Source organism: Sarcophilus harrisii, chromosome 3 (genome assembly GCF_902635505.1).
Source record: "Sarcophilus harrisii chromosome 3, mSarHar1.11, whole genome shotgun sequence".
NCBI lineage: Eukaryota > Metazoa > Chordata > Mammalia > Dasyuromorphia > Dasyuridae > Sarcophilus > Sarcophilus harrisii.
Genome location: NC_045428.1, coordinates 532,229,119 through 532,250,207, shown reverse-complemented (window position 1 = coordinate 532,250,207; position 21,089 = coordinate 532,229,119). Strand labels below are relative to the sequence as shown.

General features: G+C 35.0%; 1 protein-coding gene across 1 annotated transcript in view; it reads right to left on the bottom strand.

The window, feature by feature from the left end:
• The window catches only part of LOC100923605 (NACHT, LRR and PYD domains-containing protein 12-like), a 31,691-nt gene that overhangs the window by 3,046 nt on the left and 7,556 nt on the right, over positions 1-21,089 (bottom strand). The window contains 1 exon segment of the mRNA XM_031961467.1: positions 18,143-18,300. Within this exon segment, the coding sequence (XP_031817327.1) occupies positions 18,143-18,300 (158 nt within the window).

Genomic DNA, 21,089 nt, shown 5'->3' with positions numbered 1-21,089 from the left:
TTGAAACAACCGGTCTCCATAAAGAAGAATATCTAGAGCACTTTACCATCCATATAAAATCCTTCACTTTGAAGATTCCATATTTTTGGGTTAAGGAATTATATATATATATATATATATATATATATATATATATGATATTAGGCTTGGTTGATATGTCAGTTTTGCTTTCAAAAGTTTTTCTCTTAAAATTTTGTATTAAAAAGGAGAGCTTTCTGCAATGCAGAAGAGGAAGAGAAATAGTGGGAAATGTAGGTGACATAAAAACAAACAAAAAATTAAACAGAAATTATATGTACTCTTCCAAAATCACTACCCATTCCCTTCACTCTTATTTGCTTTTTTAGCATTCATTTTCTAAAACACTCAAAAATGAAAAGATTAATAATGAAGGCAATTCTGATTAAGTATTTTAAAGAACACAATAAAAGGAAAAGATCAGTGATAAATGTTAGCTCTTATTTCTAGCTAACAGTGCTCAAGATATTTTTGAATTGACCAATTATTCCTAATTATCTCCTCTCTAAATCTCTTTCAATACTGCTTAATTTCCTCTTATTAGAATATATTTCTATTAGAGTCATTAAGAATATATTACTATTAATTATTAGAATATATTGCTATTAGAGTTAAGTACCTATTAATAATCCCTGACTAATAATAGTCAGAACACTAGTTACTAGAGATACAAAGATACAAGTGGAATATTCCCTGCCTTCAGATAGTTTTCCTCCTATCAGGGGAGATGATATATAGATAGATAGAGACAAAATAGATAAAAGTGAATTTCTGTGAGGAGGGCTCTAAAAGCTCAGAAATTAGGAAAGGTTTCATAATGAAGGAAGTGAAAACGAATCTTAAAGGACACTAATATCCTTAAAGAAAGGAGTTAAAGGGGATGCAATTCTAGGCATAATGGTGTGATGTCTAGGCTAGGTCTCTGGAGGGCCTCAGGACCAGTCAGAGTCAGGATGAGCCAAAGTCCTTGGTCCTTAAAAGGAGAAATGAAGGAGGCAGGCAAGCTGCCATGTGGCCCCTCAAAGATGGATCCTGGACTCTGAAGTCTGGAGCCTGAAGTCTTCCCTGCTCAGCCTGCTACAGCAGAGAGAATCTGTCCTCCTCCCTCAGCCCTCCAATCCGTCCCTAGGATGACCTCACCACAACACATTCAGCAGGTACCAATGGTGAGGAGAGCCATCACATCACCACATCATCTAAGTATGTTTATAGAACCATTACATCGCATGGAGTAGGTACTTAGCCTTAAGTACTCTGCTGTTCTGGATTCCAGTACATCTTTTCAGAGTTCCAGTCTCTGCAGTCATGGTAAACTGTTAGGATTCTTACAAGATGCCAAGTCAGTGGAATTGATGAGAAAATGATTCTGTAATTTACATGTACTTAATACTTGCTATAATTCCACAAGATTCACACCTTTAAGAGAGTATATATAAGCCACGAGCCTCAACCACGATTGACTCTGGGAGATTCAGAAGCCAGGATTCAGTCCAGGACATTCACAAGCCAGAGAAGGCAGCTTAAGCTGTCAGAACCAAGACTACAGAAGGTGTCTAGAAAACTAGCCAGGCCCCAAGTGAAGGAGGAAAGACTTTGAAGGAAACAATAAAGGATTTGGACTTTAGCTGCTGGCTGCATTTGGGGTGGTTATCCTGAACTGAAATGAAGGCTGCTTCCAGAAGCCCCTAAGAAATCTGCTCCCCAAAAACATTATATTTTAGAGAAGAACATTACAGTAAGCCAATGTTAAGGCACAGAGACAGGAGATGGACTGCAGGATGTGAACAACAGAAACACCATTCTGGCTGGACCATAGAAAATGGGGGGAAAATAAAGTTCAGAAGGTTGGAGAGGTAAGTGTAACAGAGATTGTAAAGGGCTTTAAATACCAAAGGATTTCATATTTGCTATGGAGGTAACAGGGAGCAACTAGAATAAACAGGATACAGGAATGGCACAGTCAGATTGGTGCTTAAGCACATCCCTGGGGCCATTGTGAGGAGGATGGATTAGAGAGAGGAAAGATCTGAAATATAGAAACTAATTAGTAGACTACTGCAATAGGGGAAGTAAAGGTTATGAGGCTCTTAACTAGAAGGGTCATTGTATGTACAGAGGTAAGAAAACTATATGTATATATATATATATATATATATATATATATATATATACATATGTATGTATATATAATTGAAAGAGAGAAAGAAAATGAAAAATGAAGGGGAACAATGAAGTTGCAAACCTGAGTAACCCAAAAACCATAGGGAAGCGAGGAAGAGATGAGGGTTTTGCTGAAAAGTTAACCAATTCTGTTTAGACATGTGTAGGAAATCTCAGTTAAGTCTTGACCATGTTCTTGGAGTATTTTCTGTAATTATAAGGAACCTCAATGAATGTTAACCAAGTCCCTCTGTATAACCTTGTACTGAGAACTACTTGTACTGAGAAACTGCAATTATTTGATAAGACATTGGGAGACACAGGAAAAGCTGGACACTTTTCCTTGTGCTTGACTTAAGAATTTCCTCTGAGCCTTGGTAGGTGTTTTACCACCAGAAACCTTACTGAAACTAGCTGGCTTAAAGGAATGAGTGAACTTCTCCCTTTGGTGGAAGCCCTCCATATCTGGGAAGCTGTTCTGTCCAGGGGATCATGTCATATAATAAACTTGGTACAGGGCCTATATAAATCCTCCAAGCCTTCACACAGGAACAAAACACCTTAATTGAGATTTGTTTTTCCCTTTGGGCTTCATTCTGACCAGCTGCATGATTTGGGGACTCCCCCAGCTTGAAGAACCAGGAGCTGATGTTTTTTGAATAGGTGACAATGTATGCTACATGTTTGTCTGTCTGTGATTAATGTGATAACAGCGCCTGTTACATTGTGTACTGTTTCTCTATTAAAAGTTTCCTCTTCCTTTATGTCCTGTTTGAACCAAGGTTCAGAGCAGTCTTGTATTCATTCCTTTTTGTGCCTGCCACAGTGGCAGCTTGCCTGCCTCCTTCACTTCTCCAAGGAGAGAATCAGATCATGAACCTCAAACAAACATAAATAGGGGAGATTAGTGACAGTACCAAAAGACAAAATAACTCTTCATTACATGAAATTGAAAAGTTTTGCATGAAAATTAATTGTATAATAAGGAAAAAATATCAGGGAAATGTTTTGTTATTTATCCAAGATATATATATATATGGAAGTGACAGAATTATATAATTTAAGCCATTGATCAATGAATAAGTAATAAAAGGAGATGAACAAAAAGCTCTCAAAATAGAAATTGTAAACCTTTAATAACCATAAGAAAAGACTGATACAGATCACTACTAATAAGAGAAATGCAGAGTAAAACAATCTTGATGCAAATTAGCAAAAAATGACAAGAGAGATGAAAATTCAATGCTGGGGAACTGTGGAAAGGCAGGCCCACCAATTCTCTATTAAGGGAATTGTTATGACTGTTATGGAAAGCCAATTTGGAATTATGTTAACAAATGATTAAAATATCTATACCCTCTGGCCTATGAATAAACTGCTAGAACAAGGATATCAAAGACAAAAATAAAGGTCATTGAAGCATTTTTTTAATGTAGAGAAAGGAAGAAAAGAAAGTGCAGAGAAAAACATATATAAGACAATTTTAAAATAACATGTTGAATTTACTGCAGACTCTTGAAAATATAAGAATTTGAAATTTTATAAATAATTTTTGTTTTATTTTGTACATGAAAACATTTTCTTTTTTGGTGTTCATTAAAGATAGAAAACAAAATTAAAATTAATAAAATGACATGATTGTGAGAAGGGAATGGGAATTATAGAGTTATTTTGGGAAATGTATGTGTTGTAAAGCCAAAACTTAAAAATAGTAAATTATAAATGACAAAATGCATTTTTCCCACAGCTACTGCTCCCTCTCTTCCATTCCAATTATATTTCTTGGGTTATACTTTATCAAACATATGATATGCTGAGGAAAAATAAATAAGAAGGTCTCTTATGATTAGGTAACAATTAATTAATAAGACTGAAAGAAAATATCCAGAATTAACTCCAGAATTAACTTTTTATCTAATAATATTCAAGAGTTTTTTCATTTGACTAAAGAAGCACTGTGTGAATTATACATTCACAACTGATGAGACTAGATGTTTATAGGAAGTGTTTGAAGTCTAGACAACAGGGTAAGAAGTGGGTGGTGCCTGAAAATCCAATTATACATAAAACTTTCTCTCTCACACACTCAAACTACAAACCAAGAACAATTGAAGGTAGCTTTCATTGCACTAAAACTTTGGAAAGAAACTGCAAGTGACAGATTAGCATATAAGACAGCAACACAAATAAATCCTAAGACTTCACTGAATGTCAAAAAAAAGTTGAGTAAAACCCAGAAAAGAGCAAGAACGACTCCTGAAAGTTAAACGATTACTCAAGTCCAAGAAATTTAGTCTTCCATATTCAAAAGAGGCATACATACTATACAGTTTGCCCTGGCAAATGAATGCTCTATATAAGTTAACTATAAAATGACAAGAGAACTGAAGATCTCAGTTCCAGGAAACATGGAGAGCAGGGGTGAAATTTCCAATGAGATAGAAAGTATATCTACAAAAGCCAAGAGTTAGCTACAGAGTAAGATGTAGACTGACTGTGTTTCTAGTGGAGGAGGCAAAGTACTTGGAGAAGGCCTTGCTACTTCACAGGGTAAAGGAGAAAAAATGAACAGTTCCTTGGAGGGAGGGAGAAAGTGCTTCAAACAGAAAACAAAGATGATGCAGGATCTGAAGAGGAAGTCACAAATTCTGACTTCTACCCGTGGTTAAAAGATGCAAAGTGACAAAACCGGACACAAAGAATGAAAGGGTAGGAGGGCAGAAAAACTTTTGCTATAATAACAAGTATGGGGTTTTCCAGTATTAATCTATGTTGTAGGGGTGACACTTTGGCAAACGTGTGGCAGACTGGAGAGGGACTAAAAGCAGAGAGAGCAATGAAGAGTCTGTTGCAACAATCCAGATAAGAGGTGAAGAGAGCCTATACTAAAATGTGGCCAAGAGAGCATAAGAAATAGGATCAATAAGGTCCAAGGAAAAAGACCTTTAGATTGGAAAGCATCAAATTATGGGAAACAGAACTGAAAACCAAGATAATGTAAAGACTGGCAGGTGCCTCTGCCCTTTATTACATTACGTTTGGATAAACCATATTCCAATGTATTGAAGTATTTGTAGATAATATGATGAAAAAGATATTTAACATTCAATATAAATTAAACTGTGCTTTTTACGTAAAAAATTGGCAGCAACTAGAAAAGAAAAAAGAAGCTGTCACCTGGGGAAAAGCTATTTGTGCCAGCTCTGATAAATGTCTGATAGCCAATTTATCAAAACCCTGCCTAAGACTATTAGTTATAGAGCAGGTGATCTGCATTGGCAGAGGGGGATTTCACCAAGAATTCACATTACCAGTGGGATCAGAGCCATGCACTACTAATCTATGATAGTTAGGGGACTGCTAGAAAACTGCAAGCCTTTCCCCTAATTGTTCAAGTATAAAAACAAGCTGTTTTCCGAAGAAAACAAAAGAAACAATAATTTTGTTTGATTCAATTGCTCCAAATCACTAATAAGAGAAATGCAAATTGAAACAACACTGAGCTTCAATTTACACCCAGAAAATTGGCAAAGATTTTTAAAAATGTAAATGATCAGTGCTAAAAGGGATATGAAAAGCCTTAAATACAAAAATACCTTTGGTATACCTAGAAATTTGTGGGATGTTTGCAAACAGCTGTCATAAGAACGAATGGAGAAAATGCAACTACGGCAATAATGATCAGACAACTGGCTAAGGAAAATGCTAATGAAGTTTGTAGAAGAATTATATGGGGACTATGCAAAAATGCTCCTTTAGAGGAGATCATAAGACGCTGTGCCATAGTGGGCACAAATGCTTATTATACCCATGCTATGAAGCAAAATATGGGAAGACAGGGTCCCTCTTGGCAAGGGATGTCCACAGAACTCGTCGATGCTTGCAATGTGGTAAAGTTGGGCTTCTGAAAACTCAATACAGACATTGAAACAAAAAGATAGGGTGAGAGAAGACCTAAAACCCTATGTCCAAAATGCAACAGAGGCTTCCACTGGGCCTCAGAATGTAGACTGACCCAGGGAAATGAGAGGCTGGACTCAGCTCCAAGATATCAAAGAAAAAACAGGTGGGGAATGATGGCAGCTGAGGTTACACCCAGAGAGTCTTTAGAAGTTCAGGATTCTTACATGATCAATCAGCCAAAAAGCAATTAGGTGGGAGAAAGGGATTACAACTGGGGAGAATGCAGGCTTTTTAACCCAACAGAAAGGCAAGTGCAAGCAGCTTCATTATAATTGCCAGGTGATGAGGAGAGACCCAGAAAGTGGTGAATGGAAGGGACTAGATAGGTTAACTGCTTGGGGAAGAAGGTTTACTTGTATTCCTACAGATGCAGAAGGAATCAGATGGGTGCCAATGAACCGTATTTGCCTTGTCCATGACAGATAGACCAAAAAAGAGAAAAACCTTGAAACAAAGGCAAAGACCTAAGAAACATCTGAGAGTGAAAGAGCATGGCTGATAATGAGACTGTTACAGAATTTCATAACCAGCAGGAATCATTGGATTCTCTGAGGCATGATGAGACTGATACAGGATTTCAAAACTTGCAGGAATCATTGGATTCCCTACACACATGAAGTAATAGACAATAGATTCCTTTTGGACTATTTCTAGGACTTAAAGACATGTATAATTCCTCATATTGGTTCGTGTTACATCATTACTAGTCTGTGTTACTATGTGATTAAGTAATTTATGTAATTATGTGTAATACCTCCCATGTTGATGGATTTATGTACACCTATTTCAAGTGAGACCCTTCAAAAACCCACTAATCTGATTTGATTTCCCATTTCCTTTGGTGTTTTCATCTCTCTTCCTGAGATGTCAGGGAGGGCGTGATCATCTCCTTTTATGGTGTTTTCACCCCTTTTTTTGAGGAGTCAGGGAAGGTGTGATCACCTTCTTTTGGGGGGTTCTCACCTCCTTGAAAAGTCAGGGAGAGTGACCACCCTATGTTCTAAAACAAAAGAAAGCAGGAGATGTTATGGACCAGAATTCTGAACTTGAAACAAGGTACTAATTAAATATGATTGAGGAGACAACGGTTATCTACTTTAGCATGGTTCTCTAAGTTCAGTTCAGTAAGATGGATTTAATCTTACAACAAATAATGGTTTCCAACTGATATTATGATTGGTTTATACTCAGTGTAGAGCATATAAGCTGGGACTCAGAAAGCCCTCACATGGAGAGGCAGAGAAGACAAAGGACTGGAGGAAGGAGCTTAAGCTCTCAGAACCAAGGGGAGAAATTCAATTTGATCTTCAATCTTCCTGGTGGCTGGCCTCACCTCCTGTACTTCCCCCACTAAGACCAACGCCAGACTGAAAGGCTCTCCAGAAAGCTGTCCAGCATCAGGCAAAAAGATAATAAAGAATGTGGACTTTAATCCCTATCTACTCTTGTGGTGATTTCTACAAAGGCTGACGCCAGAGACCCCAAGAAAACTGAACTAGAGAACATTTACAACAGTGGACCTCCTTTTTCCATGAGAAATGTCAAATAATCACAACCTCAAAAAGATTTCTTGGAAGAATTTTAAAAGGAATTTTAAAATCAAGTAACAGAGATCAAGGAAAAATTAGGGGGAAAAATAAGAGCAAGCCAAGAAAATCAAGAAAATTAGGAAAAGAAAGTCAACCACCTTTCAATAGAGAGCCAAAAACTTATGGAAGAAAATCACTCTCTAGAATTGCACAAAAGGAAGCTAATGATATCATAAGATAAAGAAAAAACAAAACAAAATAAAAAAAATTTTAAAAAAGAAGATATTGTGAAAGATTTCATCAGAAAAACAACTGATTTGGAAAACAGTTTGGGGAGAAAAAAATTTAAGAATACTGTTATGGGCTAGAACTCTTACAAGGTACTAAGTCAGTGGAATTGATAGAGACAATGGTTATCTAATTTAGCATGGTGCTTAAAAGTTCTCTAGTTCAGTACATGTACTTAGTACTTACTATAGTTCTACAAGATTCACATCTTTGATTAGAGAGGATATAAGCTGAAACCAACTCAACCAGAATCAGAAGGAAGGTGTGGGTGTGATCTCAGCTGTTTCTGGAGGGAGATCTTTAACACACTGTGGATACTGTGCCCTGGCAGCAAGCCAGTAGACCAGCAGAGAAGCTGTAAACACAAGGGATAAAGACTATAACCCCAAAAAGCTAGGACCTAGACACACCCACCTGGAGTGACTCAGCAGGCTCTCAGAGCGCAGACGCAGCACAGCCATTGCTGTCCTGCTAGTGCCTCACTCTGCCCCCGCAGTCTGTAAAGGAAGCTCAATAATTCCATCCAGCCCCTCCCTTCCCCCCCAAAAAGAAGACTGCATTTGTTTTTTTGCTAGTTTGTTTTCTTTGATTCTTCTTTGACAAAATCAGCAAAAAATTAAAGCAAACTCTAACTATTGACAGCTTTTATATGGATAGAGAGCAGACTTTAAACCCTGAGAGACTAAAAACAGACTGTCTCCAGATAAATCCCCAAAAGGGGATATGATCTGGTCCTCAACACACAAGATTCTCACAGAAGAAATTAAAAAGGCTCTCACAAGAGAGCTAGAAGAAAAATGGGGAAAGGAAAGGGAAGCTTGGCAAGAGAGTCTGGATAAGTCATCCCACTCATTTAAAGGTAGAGTGGATAAAGAAATCAAATCCCTGAAAAGCAGTATTAGTGAAGTAGAAAAAAAAAAAAAAAGCAAAGAATGAGGTTTAGTCACACAAGATCTAAAACTATATTATAAAATAACAGTCCTCAAAACCACTTGGTACTGGCTAAGAAATAGTGTTAGTGGGGGCAGCTAGGTGGTGCAGTGGATTGAGAACCAGCCCTGAAGTCAGGAAGATCTGAGTTCAAATCTAGCTTGAGATACTTTAACTCTTCCTGGCTTTGTGACCCTGGGCAAGTCACTTGTTAGAATCCTAGTGTTAACTCAATGGAATTGATATAATGCTTGTTGGTTCATACCTTAGAGCAAATCCTTACAAAGTGATAAGTCAATTGCCTAATTTAGCATGGTACTTAACAAATTCTCTAACTCACTAATGTATTTAAGTGCTCATTGGAGTTCACAAGTATGGGAGATTCACAAAGTTAACTTTGTGAATTCACACCTCTCTTAATCCCTCCCTCAGAGGAGGAGACAAAGTTAACTTTGTGAATTCACACCTCTCTTAATCCCTCCCTCAGAGGAGGAGTCAACCTTTGGGAGATCATATATAAGGAAGCTTTTAGTTTCAGGTTAGTTAGTTCAGAACATTGCCAGGAGTCGGAGAGGAGCACTCTGGGAGGAAGCCCACAAGTCCTCCCTCAGAGGCAAGTCAGATTCATTCCATTTTCCACCTTTGTGCTGGCTGGAGTCTGAAGGACAAAACCTTTGGATTTGGAGACATTTGGAGGGAGCTCTTGGAACCAAGCAGAGATAGGTCACCAAGAAAACTAACTGGCTATTTTGGAGGAAGCAATAAAAGATTTGAACTTTTAACACCTGGCTGCATTTGGAGTGATCATTACTCTGAGCTGAAACTAAGGCTGCCTCCAGAAAACCTCCCCAAGAAACTTGAATGAATCACTATATTATATTAAAGAAGAAAACACCACAGTCACTTAACCCCAATTGTCTCAGCCCAAAAAAAAAAGAAAAAGAAGAAAAGAAAGAAATAGTGTTTGTATCAGAAGAACAGATGAAGTTCACAACATACAATAATCAATGATCATAGTAAATCTACTGTTTGATAAGCCCAAAGACCTCAACTTCTGGGATGAGAACTCACGATTTGACAAAAATTGCTGGGAAAAGTGGAAAATATTATGGCAGAGACTAGACACAGACCAATATATTCCATATCATACCAAGATAATCAACATGGGTATGATTTAGACATAAAGGACTATACTATAAGGAAATTAGGAGTGTAAGGGGTAGATTACCTAATAGATCTTTGGGGAAGGGAGGAATTTATGACCAAAGAACAAATAGAGAACATTATGAAATATGAAATGGATAATTTTCATTGCATTAAATTAAAAAGGTTTTGCACAAAAAATTCCAATGCAACCAAGAGCAGAAGGAAAGCAAAAAGGGAAACAATTTTTACAGTTTTTCTGGTAAAGGTTTCAATTCTAAAATATATAGAGAACTAAGACAAGTTTATGAGAATACAAGTCATTCCCCAATAAAGTTATATCAAAAGATATGAACAGACAGATGATGAAATTTAAACTATCTTTGGTTATATGAAAAAGAGCTCAAAATCACCATTGACTGGAGAAATGGAAAGTAGTCTCTAAGGTACACCTCACACCTATCATATTGGCTAAGATGACAGAAAAGGAAAATGATAAATATTGGAGGGGATATAGGAAAACTGGGATACTGCTGCACTGTTGGAGTTATGAACTGATCCAATTATTCTGGAGAGCAATTTGGAACTGTACCCAGTGAGCAACCAAACTCTGCATTCTCTTTGATCCAACAATCCCACTACTAGTGCTGTATCCCAAAGAGACCATAAAAAGGGGAAAGGACCCACATATACATAATTATTTATAGTAACTCTTTTTTGTTGTGGTAAAGAATTGGAAATTGAGGGAATGCCCATCAATTGGAGAATGGCTGAACAAAATGTGGAACGGCTGAACAAAATGAGGAACTGTGGTATTAGAATGTACGCTACAAAAATTGTTAAACAATAATTTAATTGCGAAATTGTGAATTTCAGAAAAACCTGGAAGGGTCTTGAAAAATTATATTTCATAGAGCAAAAGATCTGGGGTTACAATCAAAAGGGTAAATTACAAAGCAAATTTAAGTATGATTCTGAATTTTTAAAAAAAGAAATTAAATGAACTGAAAATTTTTCAGATATTTTCAACAAAACAGCAGAACTTAAAGGAAAATTTAACATAGAATATCTAGAGAAATATAAAGAAATCACTAAAGACTAATTAAGGGACTTAATAAGGTCAAATCATTTACTTCTTACATATGAAAATATTATTAGTTCTTTTATCATTGTCATTTTTATTTGGGTAATATAAAAGAAAAGCTTGGGCCAGGCTGAGTATGATATGAATACTTTTTTAAAATATAAAACTAGCCAGGCTGAGTATGATATGAATACTTTTTTAAAATATAAAACTATGTAGGGAGAGATAAAGAGGAACAAATAACACATACAAATGACACAAAAAAGAAAGGAAAAATAAATACAAAATAAGAAAGGAAGCAGGAAAGTGAGTAGTACTTATTCCTTACTCTCATCAGGAAGAGGTTAAAAAGGCAACAACATATACATATACAAGTGTGTACAAGTTTTTGTATTTAGAAATAAGAGGGCAAGGCAGTGGAAGAGAGAAGACAAGGGAAGGATTCTTGGAAAGGTGGGTAGTTTGAGGAATAGGAAGACTAAGTAGCAAGCAGAAATAAAGCAGAGCAGTGAGGAGGGATAGGAATAGGTGAGAAGGATAGAGAAGAAAAATAGGAAGGAGAAAAATATGTAACAAGTAATTATTTAGTAATTTACCAAAAATGAAAATAAAAATAAAATGCTTCATACAAAAGTTAGATCTAAATAATTTAGGAAATATTTATCATTCATGTGTAGATAAAATCAATATAATTTTTGAATGAGAAAATTTTGAAATAACATAATAACAACGTTCAATTAGAAGAAAGGTGGGGAACGTCAAAAGGGAATAAGATGTAAAGAAAACAGATTAAGTAATATTGGACCTTAAGCCAGGCACATGATAAAGTGAGAGTCTTATTGAAGTATAAAATAGATAATTTTATTTTAAATTAATATGTTATTACATAAATAAAACCTGTGTAGCCAAGAATAGAAGGAATGCAGAAAAGTAGGGGGCAAAACATTTTATTGATAATCTCTCAGATAGAATGTGATTGGGTTGCAATATTGCTGTGATCTAGGAAATGTTGAGTTGATTGATTTAGTGTAACGGGCTGAAGCTCTTGAAGCTCTCCTTGCACTGAGGTCCCAAGCATTTGAGGCTAATTAGCAATTCGACAATACTCTATTAATATATGCTTGGAGAAAGAATGGCCCTGCCCACTCTCTCTGCAAGTTTGATATGTTGTATAGGAGATTGCAGAGGATTTGGTGGGTAGAGTGAGAGAGGCAGAGCACTGCTGTCCAGATTCCTGTGGTGATTGCTCTCACTTTGTATTGCCATTCCCCTTCACTGCTGCAAAGAATAAAGATCAAGCAATTTCCCTTATTCTGACTCTGGTTGATTTAAATGGGTGCTAAACCTGGTCATCACAGATTAGGATTAATTAAAGAGGATGCTATCCTTCTCCAGAGAAATACATGACAAGTGGCAACAAATACAGTATGGTCTTACATTTATGGATATGAGTATGTGTGTATACATTTGTTTGTTTACAGACATCAATGTATATATATATATATTTGCAGAAATGTTAGAAATAGATTTTTCTCCCTTACACAGTGAATGATCTTTCCATTTTATATATATATATATATTTATATATGTGGTTGTGTATATGTGTATAGCTGTGTAATATGTACAAATATGAATATGTGAATGGGTATATATTTATATTTATTTATTTATTTCTATGCCTAATTATTACTTTCTTTGGGAGGGTCATGGTTAGTAAAGGGAGAGGGGAAAATAAAGTAAAAAGAACATAGCAGAGAACAGAAGAAAACCTAGGAAGAATTATATAAATTTTCTTGAAATGGAAATTTATAACTTTCTATTGAATCCTCTTTTATGTACTGCTGTGTACATGATAATTTTTTTCCTCTTTTCTTATTTTGTACTTAAGTTTAAAATAGAATATAAAAATAACCCCTCCAAAACTGCTAAGAATAAAATTAAGTAAACTTAAAAATTAGGTAAACAAAGGGAAAAGAACCAAACCAAAGATAGCTACTATAGCGATAGAGAAGGAAGATAGTGGAGCTGAAAAAGCCACTCCTTTTTCTTTCTTTCTTTCTTTTTTTTTTTTTTTTAATAGCCTTTTATTTACAGGTTATATGTATGGGTAACTTTACAGCATTAACAATTGCCAAACCTCTTGTTCCAATTTTTTCCCCTCCTTCTCCCCACCCCCTCCCCCAGATGGCAGGATGACCAGTAGATGTTAAATATATTAATATATAAATTAGATACACAATAAGTATACATGACCAAACCGTTATTTTACTGTACAAAAAGAATCGGACTCTGAAATATTGTACAATTAGCCTGTGAAGGAAATCAAAAATGCAGGTGGGCAAAAATAGAAGGATTGGGAATTCAATGTAATGGTTTTTAGTCATCTCCCAGAATTCTTTCACTGGGCATAGCTGGTTCAGTTCATTACTGCTCCATCGGAACTGATTGGTTGATCTGATTGCTGAGGATGGCCAGGTCCATCAGTCACTCCTTTTTCAGTGAGAAACATCAAATGATAGATCAGAAGCACAAAAAGAATTCTTGAAAAAACTTTAAAATTCCTTTAAAAATCAAGACAGAACAAGTGAAAAAAAAAAGCAATTCAAGAAACTTAAGAAAATTATGAAAAGAAAGTCAACCAACTAGAAATAGAGAATTAAAAATTTAACAAAGAAAATAATGCCTTCAAAACTAGAAATGGGGAAGGGAAGCTAATAACATAATTAGGCCCCAGGAAGTAATAAAGATAAAATAAAATAAAAAATAGAACAGAAGGTGAAATATCTCATTAAAAAAAAACTAAGCTGAAAAATTAATGAGAGACAATTTAATTTAAAATTTAAATTAAAATTTAATTTAATTTTTAAAATTTTAATTAAATTTAAAATTTAATTTAATTTAAAATTTAAAATTAAAGAGAGACGATATAAAAATAGTTGGACTACCTGAGTAATACGATTTAAAAAAGAAACTTGATAAAGTATTACAAGAAATTATTGAGGAAAATTGCCCTGAAGTTTTAGAAGACAATAAAGCAGAAATAGGAAAAAAAGCAAAAAAATTACAACTTGAAAGAGATTTCAGGAAAAAATTTATAAGAATACCATAGCCATATTTCAAAGGTCCTACGTTAAGGAAAAAATATTATAAGCAACAAGAAAAAAAATTTAAATACTGTGGAGCTATAATCAGGATTGTGCACGAACTAGCAACTACTATATTGAAACAACATAGGTCTTGGAACACTATTTCATAAAGCAAAAGAACTGGGGTTATGTGTAAGAGTAATTTATCCAGCCAAATTAAGTATAAAACTAATTTTTTTTAAAAAAAGAACATATAATTTTTCACCACCCTTTTAGTAATGTCAAGAAACTGGAAACTAAGGGGATGCCCATCAGTTGGAGAATGGCTGAATAAGTTTTGGTATACGAATATTATGGAATATTATGTTTCTATAAGAAACCATCATCAGGATGATTTTAGAGAGGCCTGGAGAGACATAAACGAGCTGATGCTGAGTGAAATGGGCAGTACCAGGAGATCATTGTACATGGCAACAACAGGACTATACAATGATCAATTCTGACGGACGGGGCTCTTTTCAGATGATTCAGTTAAGTTCCAATGAGCTTGTGATGAAGAGAGCCATCTACACCCAGAGAGAGGACTGTGGGAACTTAACTTAACATTATCATTCTTTTTGTTGTTGTTTCCATTTTGTTTTCTTTTCCATTTTTCCCTTTCTGATTTCATTTTTCTTGTGCAGCAAGATCATTGTATAACTATGAATGCATATATTGGATTTAACATGTATTTCTAACATGTTTAACATATATTGGATTACTTGCCATCTGGGGGAGGGTAAAAGGAAAGGGGGATGGGAAGTAGAACACAAGGTTTTGCAAGGATTAATGTTGAAAAATTATCCATGCATATGTTTTTTTGTTTGTTTGTTTTGTTTTGTTATGGTTTTTTGTTGAGCAATTGGAGTTAAGTAACTTGTCCGGTGTCACACAGCTAGGAAGTGTTAAGTGTCTGAGGCCAAATTTGAACTCAGGTCTTCCTGAATTCAATGGCTGGTGCTCTATCCACTGTGCCACCTAGCTGCCCCTCATGCATACCTTTTGGAAATAAAAATCTTTAATTAAAAAAAGAAAGAAAGAAAAAGAACATTTAATGAACTGAAAAACTTTCAGGTATTGGTTGCAAAAAGAGCAGAAATTTTAAAAAAAATTCAATGTATAAGATCCAAGACAAATATAGAGTACACATTAAAGATCAATTATAAGGGACTCAAAAAAGGTCAAATTGTTGACTTCTTATATGAGAAAATATTCTCAGTATTCTTATGACTCATTAAGTGAGTAATTTGACAGAAAGGCTTAGGTTAATATGCGTATGATGCAGTGATTCTACAAGAATAAAATTACATAGAGATAAAAAAGTTGTAATTTTCATACAAATGAAAGGAAGAACTGAAAATGATGGAAGTTGGAATAGAGGGCTGGCAAGCTAAAACCTTTCCCTCATGGGAAATGTGTTAAATACCTAACAACAAATAAACCTGGAAGAACATTTTAATTTTAGATAGAAATAAGAAGGTAAGGGTATAGGGTAAGGGATAAAATTTTAGAAGCTTTAGGAGAAGGAACAAGTGAAAAACTTTTAGAAAGATAACTAGATTAAAGTCGATGGGGGGGGGCAGAAAATAAGGGGGAATCTTAGAGGGATAGATTAAGGAATAGTAGGGCAAGGTAGCAGGTAACAATAAATTAGATGAGCTATGAGGGATATGCTAAATAGAGTGAGAATGACAATGGAGAAAAATCAGATGGAGAGCAATACACAACAAATTAATAATAACAGAGAATGTGAATAGGATGAATGTACTCATAAAATAGAAATGCATAGCAGAATGGATTAAAAATCTGAATTCAACAATATGGTGCTTGCAGGAAATACAATAAAAATGAGACCCATAGAGATAAAATAAAAGGCTGGAGCAAAATATATTATATTTTTAAAAAAGCAGGGGTAATAATCATGATGTCAGATAAAGGTAATGCTGATATATTTAACTTAAAGAGAATAAAAGAAAAATTATATCGTCACCAATTGTTTTTCAATATTGCTTTAGAACATTTAAAATAACTGATGTTTTATTGATATACATATTATGCATAAAATAATCTCAAACACAAACTGCATGAGCAGGAACACAAAAACACTTTTTATATCATTCGAGTCAGATTTAAATATTGGAGAAACCGCCATTGTTCATTGGTAGGTAAAACCAATAAAAAAAATTTTAATGACTTTACCTAATTGATATATTTATTCAACACCATCCCAATTAAATTACTAAAAATTATTTTACTAAGTTAGAAAAAAGAATAACAATATTCTTTTGGTAGAACAAAAGATCAAAAAATTTCAAAGAAACTAAAAGAGAAAAATGTAAAAATAGGAGATTCAGTGGTAATAGACTGTAAGCCATTATTATAAGGCTCTAAGAGCATTGGTGGAGTGTAAAATGGAAATTTTCAATTACTTTATATTAAAATGCTTTGTATACATAAAAACAATGAGCCAAGCTAAGAAGGGAAGCCACAATTTGGGGAGAAATTTTTACAGATAATCTCTCAGATAGGGTATAATTGTGATGTAATAACTGCGGTAATAAGAAATGATAAGGTAGTTCATTTAGAAAAACATGGAAAGAATTGGACTTATAAAGGAAGATGTTATCTATATAGGACTGCTTGCCATCTAGGGGATGGGGTGGAGGGAGAAAGGGGAAAAATCCGAACAGAAGTGAGTGCAAGGGATGATGTAAAAAATTACCCTGGAATGGGTTCTGTCAATAAAAAGTTATTATAATAATAAAAAAATCACACACACACACACACTCACACACAAAAGGAAGATGTTATCTACCTCTAGAGAAATGAGTGACAAACAGAAACATGCATCACATGGTCTTACATATATGTATATGTGTATATATATTTATTTATAAATATATATATCTTTAAGTGTGTATATATAAATGTGTATATGTGTATATAAACATATTCATGTTTAATAGTAGCCTTTTCCAGGGAAGGTGGAAGAGGTAGGATGAGAAAAAAATAAATACGGAGCACAGAATAAAAGAAAACTTTAAAGGAAGAACCAAGCAAGGTCACTTTGGAAAAAATGCCTAGGATTTATTACATATGCTTTCATTAAATGGAAATTTTTTTGCTCTATACTGAATTCTCATTTATGCTCTGCTCTGTATATGGAAATGTACCTCTTTGGAAATGAACCAATGGTGTGTGAGTACGTTTAAGAGAGCCAGATTTTAGTTCTAATATCAGGTCAAATTTTCAAACAAGGAATAAGCTGCTTCATAAGGCAGTGAGTTCCCCATCTCAGGAGGTCTTTTACTGGGGAAGCAGATGATCACGTTTCAGGGATATAGTAAGAATATTCCTATTCAGGGATGGTCAACATGGTCAGTCTTTAATGCCTCTGAGAAACAAGCATGGCCTCTGCATTTCCAGCCTGTGGATTCAGTGAATAAAGCAGGGGCCAAATTTATAAATGTATTTATTATGACACAGTCTTTCTTCATAAAAGTTTTGTTTTGTCTCTACCCGAGTTTTGTTCATCTTCCTCACTCAAGAGCTGAGCCCTTTAACATAGAGAAAGATAAATAATTAAGCTAAACAAGTAACAACAGAAACAAACAGGGGCAAGGTGAAGAGAGAGAAATGTTTACCATCTGATAGGGCTAAAACTAAGGGATGATTCAACGGGGCCCTTTCAGAGAAATTCCTAAGCAAAGACTTTCTGGTCAATTCCTCAGAAGAACCAATCCCTACAGCAATGGCAATGTGTGAGACTGGTTCCTAAACCCACTCAAGAAGAAAGCTTCCTATCTCCTTCCTCAAACTTGTGTTCCTCTTTCTCTCCCTACTTCCTCCTCTGAGCACCAAATTTAAGATACTTAGCCCAAAGAAAACTCACAGGGGCTCACCTGATTGTTTGTAGCTTACAATCCTGTTTTGCCAAGATATATGCAGAAGCTCTACTGCATCCTCCTGAATGTGAGTGTCAAACAGGTGCAAGCTTGTCAGGTTCTCAGCAGAGAAAAAATCCAGAAAATTAACAGCAAAACCTGTATAATCAGATATTCTGAAGAAACCAGAAACCCAGAGAGGGCATGATTACATTCTCCAAGACTGGTTAACTCCCCATCTGTCAGTGGGAAAGTTCCTATTGCATAGAACACATTCAGTTTCTTTGAAAAGCCCCTTTCCTAGTAAAGTACACATCATTTTCCACTCAGATCTCCATAAGTCCCTACAACTGTACTAGGGCTAGGGGATTGGGACAGAGATGAAGTCGGATCTTTGGTTTCACTGATGTAGATAACTTTATGGTGGGGAGAACCTCAAAATAAAAATTAATAGGTGCATCATCTTGCTGGTAAATTTAGAAAAATGGAGAAAAACAGAGGAATTGTGAGAAGACAGGAGAGGGACAAATGCCCAATATTTAAAAGGTAGAGAAAGCCTGTTCTTCAAATAAGAGACCAGGGAGCTTCACTTGGATTCCAAACAAAATTTACTTAAATTTATTTAAAAGGGTTCAAAAAATCAACTGAGTAGAGTAGAGTAGAGTAGAGTAGAGACTTGGCAGTTTGTGGAACGTGATTTGGATCGTGTATGTGTGTACGTGTGTATGTGTAATAAATTCAATATAAGTCACTATGTGACAAAGAAGGAAAAAAAAAAGAATTGAGGGATAAGGGCAGCCAGGTGGTGCAGTGGATAGAGTACCAGCTCTGAAGTCAGGAAGACCTGAGTTCAAATCTGCCCTCAGACACTTAGTACTTCCTGGCTGTGTGACCCTGGGCAAGTCACTTAACCCCCATTGCCTCAGTGGAAAAAAAAAAAAGTTCAAATACTTTCAGTGACTAATCTGTTCAGTCTGAATGCTTTGCACCTTTGTCCTAAAACACACCACACCTTGTCAAACAAGCACTGAGACAGAATCCACAATAGTAGAGGGAACAATCAATCTTTCTCTGTTTTACCCTGGCTTACTCACTCTCTCTGCTCCAGGTAAAGGAGATGACGAACACCTCTCTGACCTTGCCATCCCTGCCTCTTCACAGACTGAGTCCAGGGCCAGGAGGATTCAATACCTGAAACAAGAATTGAAGAAACAAATTCCGGGTCTGTTGCACTTTGCCCTTCTTTGTGCCTGTGCAGCAAACTACGGTAGTGTCCTTTTCACCATTTATGTGACAAACCCACTGATGACATGCTGGTTTGAATTAGTGCCCAGGTTTTATCTTTTCCTGGCAGAGACAAAAATATCATCTATTGGAGATCCCTTTTACAATTGCAATTTAAACAGCCAGTAGCATTTGGCTCTTTGGTCCCAAAATTCTCTGTCCCCAAAGAAAGAAAAGCCAGAGTGACATTCTGGGCTGGTCCTATGTCTAAAGCTGAAAGAAAAACATTGGGCTCCCTCAAAAGAAAGATCCATAGTTCAAGCTGTCTGCAAAGAGCCCAGTACAGGCTTCAAGACACAAGAAAGACATGAATCAATCCAAATGCTTTCTGTGATAATAGAAATAAAAATTAACATGAAAACCTAGCCACCATCTAAAAAGCAATAACTTCTAAAATGATTAGTTTCAGAAACCAAGTTCAGTTTGATATTTAGAGGATAAGAATTTTTTCTAATCCCCTTTAAATATATATAAAACATGTATCCAGTATTCATAGTTGATATGGCTACTAAAATATAGCTGGGAATGTTTTGAATTCATATTATACGGCAGTATTATACGTACGCAATTCTAGAATTTGTGTAATGATGATAGATGACATCCAAAGGCCTTAAACTTTCTTATTTCTTCGCTAGATAGTATATTTTACTTATGTTCAATAATGACATATGAAGTACAATAATATAGTAGAACTGCTGTGAAGTGTATTCTATTACATATTCACAAGCAAAATACTACATCTTTTTCTCATATCGAAAAATTTAACAATATTGTATCAAAATTTATTTTAGACCTTCATGTTATGTTTTCAAAGTGTGCATATTTAGAATATGATAGTGCAGAATAAATATTCTTTTTGAAAGGGGACCAAAAGGACCAACTTACAACATAACCTATTAATATTTTGTAAGGCAGGGCTCCTGTTTTGGGAGTCAGTGATAGAATCAGTTATTTCCAATTACTTTAATAGATTGCTATATGAGGGAGGGATCATACTCAAGTGTTTAAACAATAATTAAAGTGCTTTCAAATCTTTTTATTTGAAATTTTAGTTATTAGAATTGAATTTAAGTATGATATTCCCCTACAGTATATATTAACAGTTTTTATATGAAGTGAAATATTCTATCAAGTATATTGTACCTGCATCTTTAAAAAAAAAAAAAGGAACTAGACTGCAAAGTATATGAGAACATGAGAAATTGCACTTAAAGTTAATTGCTAATAATAAACCCAAAAAACTAAATTTATTATACTTGAAAGAATGTACTTAGATTATAGTTACTTTGATTTAATTGTCTAAATAAGGTCTCCTGAAATTTGATTGTAATTCATGATGTTGGGCTTTGGGGACCATTACTGGGATGCAAGGGTTGATGAGATGCAATGATTATTTTATAGCATCATTTATAACAATTTTATAAGTTAAGTGACATTTAGACAAAACTCACAACTGTTTACTTTATAAACTAGCAATTTATAACACGTTGATTTATAGCAGATACCTAGTTGTCATTTTATAAAAATATAATAAGATATTTGTACTTTGTAAACCTCTTATTTTCCTTATACTTATTTCCTAATTTGTAGAATATTCTTTTTGAAAAATTAACACACAAAATATAGCACCCTATGTGTTTTATGTAGAGGAATAGCTCTTGGGAGTAGATATGCCATAGAA